This window comes from Micromesistius poutassou (assembly GCF_964030765.1).
Source record: "Micromesistius poutassou genome assembly, chromosome: 6".
Taxonomy (NCBI): domain Eukaryota; kingdom Metazoa; phylum Chordata; class Actinopteri; order Gadiformes; family Gadidae; genus Micromesistius; species Micromesistius poutassou.
Genome location: NC_140276.1, coordinates 1,468,858 through 1,478,857, shown reverse-complemented (window position 1 = coordinate 1,478,857; position 10,000 = coordinate 1,468,858). Strand labels below are relative to the sequence as shown.

General features: G+C 48.1%; 2 protein-coding genes across 2 annotated transcripts in view; one reads left to right on the top strand and one right to left on the bottom strand.

The window, feature by feature from the left end:
* The window catches only part of hmgxb3 (HMG box domain containing 3), a gene marked incomplete at its 3' end in the record, with an annotated part of 15,898 nt that extends 12,340 nt beyond the window's left edge, over positions 1–3,558 (top strand). Inside the window, exons 20-22 of the mRNA XM_084469076.1 lie at positions 761–970; positions 2,588–3,249; positions 3,531–3,558. Coding sequence (XP_084325202.1) covers positions 761–970; positions 2,588–3,249; positions 3,531–3,558 — 900 coding nt within the window. The remainder of the gene's footprint in view (positions 1–760; positions 971–2,587; positions 3,250–3,530) is intronic.
* Positions 3,559–6,337: 2,779 nt separating this feature from the next.
* The window catches only part of csf1ra (colony stimulating factor 1 receptor, a), a gene marked incomplete at both ends in the record, with an annotated part of 14,696 nt that continues 11,033 nt past the window's right edge, over positions 6,338–10,000 (bottom strand). Inside the window, 6 exon segments of the mRNA XM_084469075.1 lie at positions 6,338–6,421; positions 6,424–6,452; positions 6,455–6,491; positions 6,814–6,925; positions 9,071–9,170; positions 9,950–10,000. The exon segment at positions 9,950–10,000 is cut by the window's right edge and continues 61 nt beyond it. Of these exon segments, the coding sequence (XP_084325201.1) occupies positions 6,338–6,421; positions 6,424–6,452; positions 6,455–6,491; positions 6,814–6,925; positions 9,071–9,170; positions 9,950–10,000 (413 nt within the window).

Here is a 10,000-nt window from a genome sequence, read left to right as displayed (position 1 = left end):
TAGGTCAGGTCTCTATCAAAAAAACGAAACAAAAGAAAAACACCAAATATAACCAGGACCGCAAGCAGTCACACAAGGTATTCACAGCCCTGCAGCTGCCCTAGACCGGCACCAAACTTTGACCGTGAGTTACGTATATACGTACGTCCGAGAAATTTGAACGCTCTTTTGCAATACGGTAAACAGCCGATATGCAGCCGTCTCACCGCCAGAATAATAACAACAATATCCAGTACAGATACAAGGTGTCCACAGAGACTCAGTGAACACCTGTTGATACAAGAAGCAGGTGGGAGGGGGCAAGGCCCCGCACTAGTAGGGGTAGGGCTGCTCGATTATGGAAAAAAATCATAATCACGATTATTTTGGTCAATGTTGAAATCTCGATTATTCAAACGATTATTTTTGGAGTTTGAAAACCTGATGCATTTATTCATAATTTCTCTCCAAAAAAAAACACTTTGTAAATGAGAACTTTGAAATTTCCCCTTAAAAAATATCCACAAAATGGTCAAATAGAAAATAAAGTCCAGATATGAATCCAGCTGTTCTGCAATTTCTATAATTTTTTTTTTAAATCGTTTCAACTCGATTACATTAGTTTGGTGATCGTTTCACTGTAGCATCTACAGGTAAGACTGCGGACACCGGGGATATGTACCCGGTGTCCTCCAGCTAGAGTGGAAACACCCTAACCCCCCTCCCTCCCCCCCCGCCCCCTCCCCCTCCCCCCCTCCCCCCAACCTCCCCCACACACAAGGTGGTGTGTGGCTCCAAGTACCTGGTGCGGGGCGAGACGGCCCGGGACCACGTTGACCTGCTGCTGTCCTCCCGCTACTGGCCCCCGGTGTACGTGACGGACGCCGCGCGGCCCCTGGCGCTCTGCGCCGACCTGCGCTACCCCGAGCTGGCCGGCCAGATGTGGGGCCGCAACCAGGGCTGCTTCTCGGACCCGCTGGACAAGCCGCAGGTGGGTGGGTGGGTGGGGGGGGGGGTGTGTGTGTGTGTGTGTGTGTGTGTGTGTGTGTGTGTGTGTGTGTGTGTGTGTGTGTGTGTGTGTGTGTGTGTGTGTGTGTGTGTGTGTGTGTGTGTGTGTGTGTGTGTGTGTGTGTGTGTGTGTGCGTGCACATCCTCTAGTTCTCTGCTTTCATTCTGTTAATCCTGAAGAAACAATCGGAGTGTTTATATAGAATCTAACCTGTGTGTGTGTGTGTGTGTGTGTGTGTGTGTGTGTGTGTGTGTGTGTGTGTGTGTGTGTGTGTGTGTGTGTGTGTGTGTGTGTGTGTGTGTGTGTGTGTGTGTGTTGGGGAGGGGGTCGGTGGGTCGGTGGGTGAGGGGAGGTTTGTCAGTTTTTGGAGATCGGGGGGAAACCGTTGGTGGTTCACACCTGACCACTGGATAGTTGTTATTCTTCACTCTTTCGCCTAAAAGTTGAATTCAAACCTGATTTAAAAAGATTGACCGTGTTAGCAGCCGCAATCTGTTCCAAAGTTACAATCCATGACAAATCTTGACCAGAGTCAAATCTTGACCAGAGTTTGTCGTAGGCCTGGGCAATAGAACAATAAATGATCGCATTGAGATAGACTTTTTATCAATATCAATATAAAACATGTTCAATATATATCGATAAGAGACTGGACCACCGAATCTAGCAGCTGGGTTTGGTACACAAACACGGTTCCGTACTTATTTACAATATTTGAGTGTTTTTCATCGTTGTATCGACATGTATCGACATCGTTGTATCGAAACACAGAAGTGTTTACATCCAGCATGGTAATTCCTAGTCTTTTTAGGTCATTACAATTATCAATAGTTATCGATATCGATCAATAGGATCAAGTTGTATCGTGATATGTCTTTCAGCCATATCGCCCAGGCGATAGTGGTGTACCAGTGCTACAGGTGGTGTTTAACCCTCAGCCTCTGGGGTCCACTCAAACTTAAATAACCCCTAAATACCCTAATCTACCTCTCTCTCTCTACCTCTGCCTCCCTCTCTCTCTACCTCTACCTCTGCCTCTCTCGACTGTTCTACCTCTCTCGCTCTCTCTCTCTCTCTACTCTCTCTCTCCACCCTCTCTCTCTCTCATCTCTCTCTCTCTCTCTCTCTCTCTCTCTCTCTCTCTCTCATCTCTCTCTCTCTCTCTCTCTCTCTCGTTCTCTCTCTCTCGTTCTCTCTCTCGTTCTCTCTCTCTCTCTCTCTCTCTCTCTCTCTCTCTCTCTCTCTTCACCCTCTCTCTCTTCTCGTTCTCTCTCTCTCCACCCTCTCTCTCTCTCTCTCTCTCTCTCTCTCTCTCTCTCTCTCTCTCTCTCTCTCTCTCTCTCTCTCTCTCTCTCCACCCTCTCTCTCTCTCTCCACCCTCTCTCTCTCTCCACCCTCTCTCTCTCTCTCTCTCTCTCTCTCTCCACCCTCTCTCTCTCTCTCTCTCTCTCTCTCTCTCTCTCTCTCTCTCTCTCTCTCTCTACACTCTCTCTCTCTCTCTCTCTCTCTCTCTCTCATCTCTCTCTCTCTCTCTCTCTCTCTCTCTCTCTCTCTCTCTCTCTCTCCACCCTCTCTCTCTCTCTCTCTCCTCCCCACCAGCTGGTGTCGTGCGCCGAGCTCCAGGAGCAGCCCGGCGGCGGCGGCGGCGCCGACCTCTCCTCCCCAACGGGCGGCGACGGCGGCGAGGAGACCCCCTGGTCCACCCCGTCACGCGCTCCTCGTCCCGCTGGCTGGTCCACCCGCGGGCGCCCCCCGTCCCGGACCACCACTCCATGGGCCTGTGCAGGGAGCTGGAGCCCCACGCCGATCTGGCCCGCGAGCTGGAGGCGGCGGAGACGGCGGAGACGGCGGTCGGGACCGGGGGCGGCGGCGGAGGCGGAGGCCCCGGACCCCCGGCGCCCGCTGCGGTTCGACAACGCCGCCTACTACTACCTGTACAACCGGCTGGTGGACTTCCTGCGCAGCCGGGAGGTGGTGAGCGGGCAGATCGGCGCGGTGCTGGCCTCGTGCCAGCCCGGCGAGGTGGTCATCAGGGACGCGCTGTACCGCCTGGGCGTGGCGCAGATCAACACGGAGCAGGAGGAGGAGGACGGGGGGGCCCCGTCGAGGAGACGGGGCAGGGAGGAGGAGGAGGAGGAGCAGAGCAGGACACCATGTATGAGGTGGTGCTGCATTGAGTCAATGGGGCCGACGCACGCACAGAGGGCTCCTTGTAGAGGGAGGGACCTTGGATGGATGGATGGAAGGAAGGATGGAGGACGGTATGGAAGGATGGAAGGAAGGATGGAAGGAAGGAAGGAAGGAAGGAAGGATGGATGGATGGATGGAAGGAAGGAAGGAAGGATGGATGGATGGATGGATGGATGGAAGGAAGGAAGGATGGATGGATGGATGGAAGGGAGGGAGGAAGGAAGGAAGGAAGGATGGATGGATGGATGGAAGGAAGGATGGAGGACGGTATGGATGGACGGTTGAGATTCGTGCCTTGAGGGAGAGATTATATTGGACCATAAAAAAACGGGTTGGTGACCCTGTGGTATAGCCTGTACCCAAAGGGGCCCTACGGATAGTCTGTAAATAGACGTTACAACACTGTACAGTATATATCATGGCTTCCATGTCTGCGTATTGAGGCGTTTGGGCCTTGAGCTGATAAGGGTATAGCATTGTCCTTAAATGTCCAGAAGGCCTCAAACTCTAAAAACGTAAAGGTCTCTTAACTCACGTCTGCTTTGATCACCCTTTTGATATCACTCTCTGTGAGAGGACGTACGACCACACCAGATGGAAGAGGTGGTTCTAGAAGAGTCTCAGGAGGAGGACATCTGTCTGTCTGTCTGTTCGAACCGCAAGCCAGAGTCCTGCACTCTGTGGACTAATAATCAACTCTGCTTGATCATTGACGCTGCGATTACCTCGGTCGCCACTGGTTGCCTTCTTCACTGTCGTCGTTTGCCGTTTTGTATGTGAATGTGTTAATAAATGATGTGATAATGGACATGTGCTGAGGAGATTCACTGTCTATGGACTCACCCTGCGTTCCAATACCCATACTACCATACTATTTAGCATGCCAGAAAAGGATTTAGTATGTCTCATACATAGTATGGAAAATGTAGTTTGCCAAAAACACCAAGATGCTGTACTACACTTGCTCACATTTCGCAGTATGCAAGACGGCACGCTTTTTGGGCTATTCTGCCCCAAAATTCAAGATATGTCAAATCGACTGAGCCTGTGAAAGTTGACAGGTGTGCTATTCAGTGAAATCACTTGCAGTATGTCCAGTATTGTGTGCATACTTTGTGCAACAGTGCATACTTTGTAAGGTGAGCTGCACTACAAGTAAAAATGAAAAACTATGCGATTTGGAACACAGCCTCATCAACATTTCCCAGAGGATTCGTCACAGGATTAACACAGGTGTCACTCGTAACACTACTGATGGGTCTGCTACGTCGATGTACCAGACTGAACTAGTGACAACACCACACATTAAACACAATGGGACATGTGCCCTTGTACATCAAAAGTAGCAGAACCATATTTAGTGATATGATATATATGTGATATTATCTGTTTTTATAAATTATTGTTTTAATATTTTGTGATTTGTCATTGAGGTGTTAAAAGATCATACAAACCATTTAGGACATTTCAATTTGTCTTAATTGATTGATTTATACTGAAAAGTTGTCTTCTGGTTGTGGGGTGTACTTCTTAAAGAATGTTCCTTATTGTGCAATAATCCAGGTATATATAATATATAAAAATCCACCTCCACCATAATCACGGTGTGGGAAGGAGGGAACTAAGAAGATAGGTTAACAGGTTTTATTCCCACTTTCACTATTCGCAAAATCATCCTCAAAGCAATGTTTATAATATACATCTGAGACGTTACACACTCAATCACAGAGAAGATTGGTATATATGAAAAAACAATAAAGAATTTGATTTCAAGGAGCAGTGTGTAGAATTGAGTGGCATCTATAGCTGTACTCAGTCGGTAGCAATCTTCAAACCCACCGCTAGACGCCGTTAAATACTACATACTGCACATTTAAAGTTAGTGTAGGCAATTTATTTTCGAAGCATTTTTATTATTTTTATCATATTTGTTACAATTCTCTTTACATCTCGTCAGCATCAATAAATCAAATACTCTGACAAAAACAAAAAAACATAGGTATTTGGCTGTCGCAGGTCTAAAATAAGCTGTCCAATCATTTTACCCGTCCACCTGCACACACACTCTGCCTGTCCACTCATTGCTCATGACTAGAGTCTTCCACAAGGCCGACCAGGGGGCTAAAGCTAGCGAGCTACTCATGTGATTTGGGGCCGTGGCTTTGGAAGGAGGCCAGAAGGGAGGGGCGGGATTTTTTCAATTGCTGGCTTTCAAAATCGAGCTTACTCTGGCTATTTTGCTCCATAAATTGCTTAGCTTAAATAGAAGTATACCATCATAAACCTTACACTTGCATTGATTTGGTCACAGAACACACTGACATTCAACATTACCGTGAAAAAATAACTAATTTACAAAAGATTACATCGAAACATTACCTGACGTGACTCTTGAGCCACAATCCGGACAGCTACTAAAATACATTGCCGCGGCTTACATTCCTATAAAACGGATTTATCCTGAAGGTTTGATCAGTAATGGCAGTGAGGGTCGTATGCTACATGTAGACCGGAACCGGAACCCGTTAAAAACAAACAAAACTTTTCACAGTGTCAATATGAAAACATCTCATCGTCATCACCCATAAACGCTCCACAAAGTACCCTTCGCTCGTTTCAGTGTTGACAGTAACGATACATCACACAATATGCAATTCTGTAACTGCTTTGGTTTACTTTGCACTGAGGGACTCTGAACTGACGGCATCACACACAGCAACACAACGATCACCAAAGCATAGAGAGGGAAAGACATATGCTCAGCATCAGCTGCCTGTCTGCAATCAAAGGCTATGTTATTGACACGGGCGGGGGGGGGGGGGGGGGGGGGGGGCGGTGACGGAGATATGGTTGAGGTTGCTAAAGAAATAAAATAAAACTGCCATTCATCAAAAAAAAAAAAAAACATTCCTGGATGTGAATCCGAGATCCATCCTGACCCCCTGACGTGAGGGGGAGGGAGGGAGGGGGGGATGGGGGGAGGTGTGATGACGGGGAGGGGAGGGGAGGCAGGGTGTGATGATGTGAGGGGAAGGATTGGAGGGTGTGAGGGGGGGGGGGGGGGGGGGGGAGGAGAGTGTGAAGAGGTGGGGGGGGGGGAGGGCGAGGGTGTGAAGAGGTGGGGGGGGGGGGGGGGGGGTGGGGGGCGGAGGAGGTCCTTCAACAGAACTGGTAGTTATTGGTCTTCATCAAAGGCTGGGCCTCTTCCTGGTGGTCACAAGACTGGTCACAGGGGCCGGGGCAGGTGGGGGCCCCCCCTCCAGGTCACACTCCCGTTCGGCCACGGGGCCTCCTCCATGTTCTGGTACGGGGCCTGCGTGGAAGAGGCACGTTAACGGTGAGCCCGGTTGACCTTTTGTTCAGGCGTCCGTGATGTCTGTGATAACACCTCGCTATCTTAAGGGGGGGTGGGGGGGGGGGGAATTTGATTGTGTGGTACGCACGTAGAGATAAAATATATTTTAAAAGGGAAAAACAGGATGTTGTTTGTTGTACCGTTTTGCCGTGACCAACCATTTAAGTGCATCTCATCTCACGGTCCTACAAGAGGAGTTACGCTGGGTGGTCTCTGGGTTTATCGGATCTCTATCTCTCCTGAACCCCCTGATCTGAGTTCCGCTGCGGGGCCCCCTCACCTGATTGGGCCCCTGGGGGTCCCCCAGAAACCTCTGGATGATCAGGGTGATCTTGCTGAAGGTTGGCCGCTCCGTGGGCTCCAGGCTCCAGCACATCTTCATGACGGCGTAGCTTTGAAAGTGAAAAAAGAGGCTGATCGTCAACTTCTCAGTCAATGACATTTATGATGTATTTGTCCCAGAAGACCAGCGACGTAGGGGGTTCAAAAAAAGGAGTCTTGAGATTTTGGGAATTACATTTTCGTTTTGATTCTGATCCCGTTTCCTTTTTATTTGAAATCAGAGGCACTGTGGTTTATTTTTTTTTGATATGCCGCGTCTAAATTGGGTCATTCATAAAATCAATGGTGGAAACTTTCTGAAACGTTATGAGCCAACGTGATCTCCAGGCTAAACACCCTAACCCTAACAGAATAGGTTGATTGTTGGTGTTGTCCAAAACGAAAATCCATTAAAAAAGGTTCATTTTTGTCAATACATTTTGTTTAACAGGATAATCAGGAAAATGAACACCGCTGTTAAATTCTTTCAGTAAAAACGTAGTTTTCGAGTGTCCCACGGATGACACACTTATTATTATTCTTTCGGAAAACCGGATGTCAATGTCTGCTTTGCTTCCGCCGAAAAATCCATTTAAAAGGTTTTCTATGTACATTTATGTATAAGTTAATCTTGCAAAATGAATCCAGCTTTAACGTTTTCGAAGAATTAATGCATCAACAAAGTAAAAGGAAGACCAAAACGATTTTCATAAGACTATTACAATTAACAACTTGGGAGTACTGAGACTGACAGGAAGTGACGCAAACGCACCATCCCCGGGTCAAAGAAGGACTTGGGAGTAAATTGGAAATGTCTGGTCTCCTTTATATTAATCAGGGCATTAAGGTTTACTAAAATATTACATCATATACTATACATCCAACCCTACAGGAAGTTATGTCATTAGTAGGTGACCTAGGGGCCAAGGACCCTTGGGAGTGAAGGAAGAATGAAAGAAGGTCTCAAGGCCTAGTACAACTATAAACATGGCCCCAGCCCTGCAGGAAGTAAGTAAATAAACCTCAGATAACGCTCAATCTCGTGACTTCTCACCCCGCGTCCCCAGTTCTGAGATTTGGGCTAAGGGATCTGCGGCCACACCCGGGGTGCGACATTACGAATCCTACTATGGCCACTCCAATATCCCGAAAAGACACGCCCGCCTCTATTTCTGATTGGTCCGTCACACACATCACCCCTCTCTTTGATTCTACTGTCTATGGATTCGACTACCGCACTTTTACTGGCTTGACAATAGCTGCTATGGTTAGGGGTAGGGTTAGGGTAAGGGTTAGGGCTCTTCTGTGACGCTCTCGAATGCTCCCAGCGAGGGTACCGTAGAGTTCTAAAGCGTCCAGTTGAGTTGCATGCGACTTTATGCATACTTTATTAATTGCGTTCACACTTCGAAAACATTTAAAGCGGCATCCATTCGTCACGATCATCTCGGCAACGAGACGAGACGTATCTATAAAAGGAACCATTGAATGGAATCAGAGCGAACGTAGACTGTTCCGTTGTGCGACTCGTTTGCGCCATGATAATGGACTCACCGTTTACATTCACCTCGATCGAACTAGCAACCTTTCTGTCACACATCAACCCGCTCTAGTTCCTGAGCTACTGCCGAACTATGACTCATCAACCCTACGACACGGTGAGGAGAGAGAGGGAGAGAGAGAGAGAGAGAACGAGCGAGAGCGTGAGAACGAGCGAGAGTGAGAGCGAGAGAGAGAGAGAGAGAGAGAGAGGGAGAGAGAGAGGAATGGGGGGGAGACAGGGTCACAAACGGAGGGACAACACTTAGCTTCAGCCTCATCTGGGGGACCATGAAATAGCATTTTGAACGGTCCTCGCTCGGAGATCATGTGTCTAACTGGCAGAACGGAAGCCTGACTCACGACCACACAAGACAAGAACAGAGGGCCGCGTCGTGACTCGGACCGCGGAGAATCTGTGTGCTCAGGGAGAGAGAGCGAGAGAGAGAGGGACGCTGTTGGGAAACATCATTTTTTTCTTTTTTTAGCTTTCTTTTTGGCTTTTTGAGCTTTCTTTGTATTTGTTTAAGAAAGGGGGGTGTTGGTTTGGAATTTGGAGTGATGGAGATTTAGACCTTTGGAAAAAAAAAAAAAAAACCTGATAAATGATATACTATCTCTGGACATAGTAGTATGCAATGTAGCAAATGGTTTTAAGCATCTGTCTCGAAACGTACATTTCTGGAGGTGCGAAGTCTGGCCGGGACATCTGGTAGCCTCCCTTCACCATCTTGTAGAACCTGGTGTCCACCATCATGCTGGGGTAGGGGCTCATACCTGGGGACCAACAGCAACCGTTACAAAAATGAGTTTACAAATACAAATAAATCACTAACGTTGTGTGTTCTGAGCCCTATAGCTAACATATTATAGGAATCAACTAGCCATAGCCGCTCCTATGGAGTAGCTTTGGCTAGATGATTCCTATAGCTACTATATATTAATTGGCTAGGTATAGCCACTCCTGTAGAGTAGATACACTAGCTGATTCCTATATAGCAGCTATAGGAATCAGCTAACTATCGCTACTCTACAGGAGTAGCTACAGCTAGCTCATTTCCATAGCGCCAAACGACTCAATTCGAATGGAAGCGACTCGGACATCCTTCAAAATGTTCCCCATCCAATCAGAGACATACAGTACATGTTTCCTACACATGGTTAGACTGTAGCCGTTTCTCAATTCGCGTTCTCGTGTACTTGCGTTCTCGATAAACGTCATCAGTGGTAGCCCAAGCACTGTTCCAATTCCAAGTACGCGAGTACTGTCGTAAAACCCGGAAGTGTTCTCGATGCGTTCTCGATGAGGCCGTTCTACCGAGGACGCATCGGAGGTGACTCGTGTGGATTTGGGACCGTTAAATATCCCAGAATGCATCATCGAGTCCGCTGCTGTTCCGGTTGCAGAGTGCGTACTCGCGTTCTCGGAAGTCTGTACTTGAAAGTCCGGACTTGCCAAGTACGTACTTCCAAGTCCGTGAGTACGTAGTCCGCGTACTTGGTATTGAGAAACGGCTTGTGTGTGAGCTGGACATGCGTGTGATTGGCTGACTGACCGAGAGAGAAGATCTCCCACAGGAGGATCCCGTAGGACCACACGTCGCTCT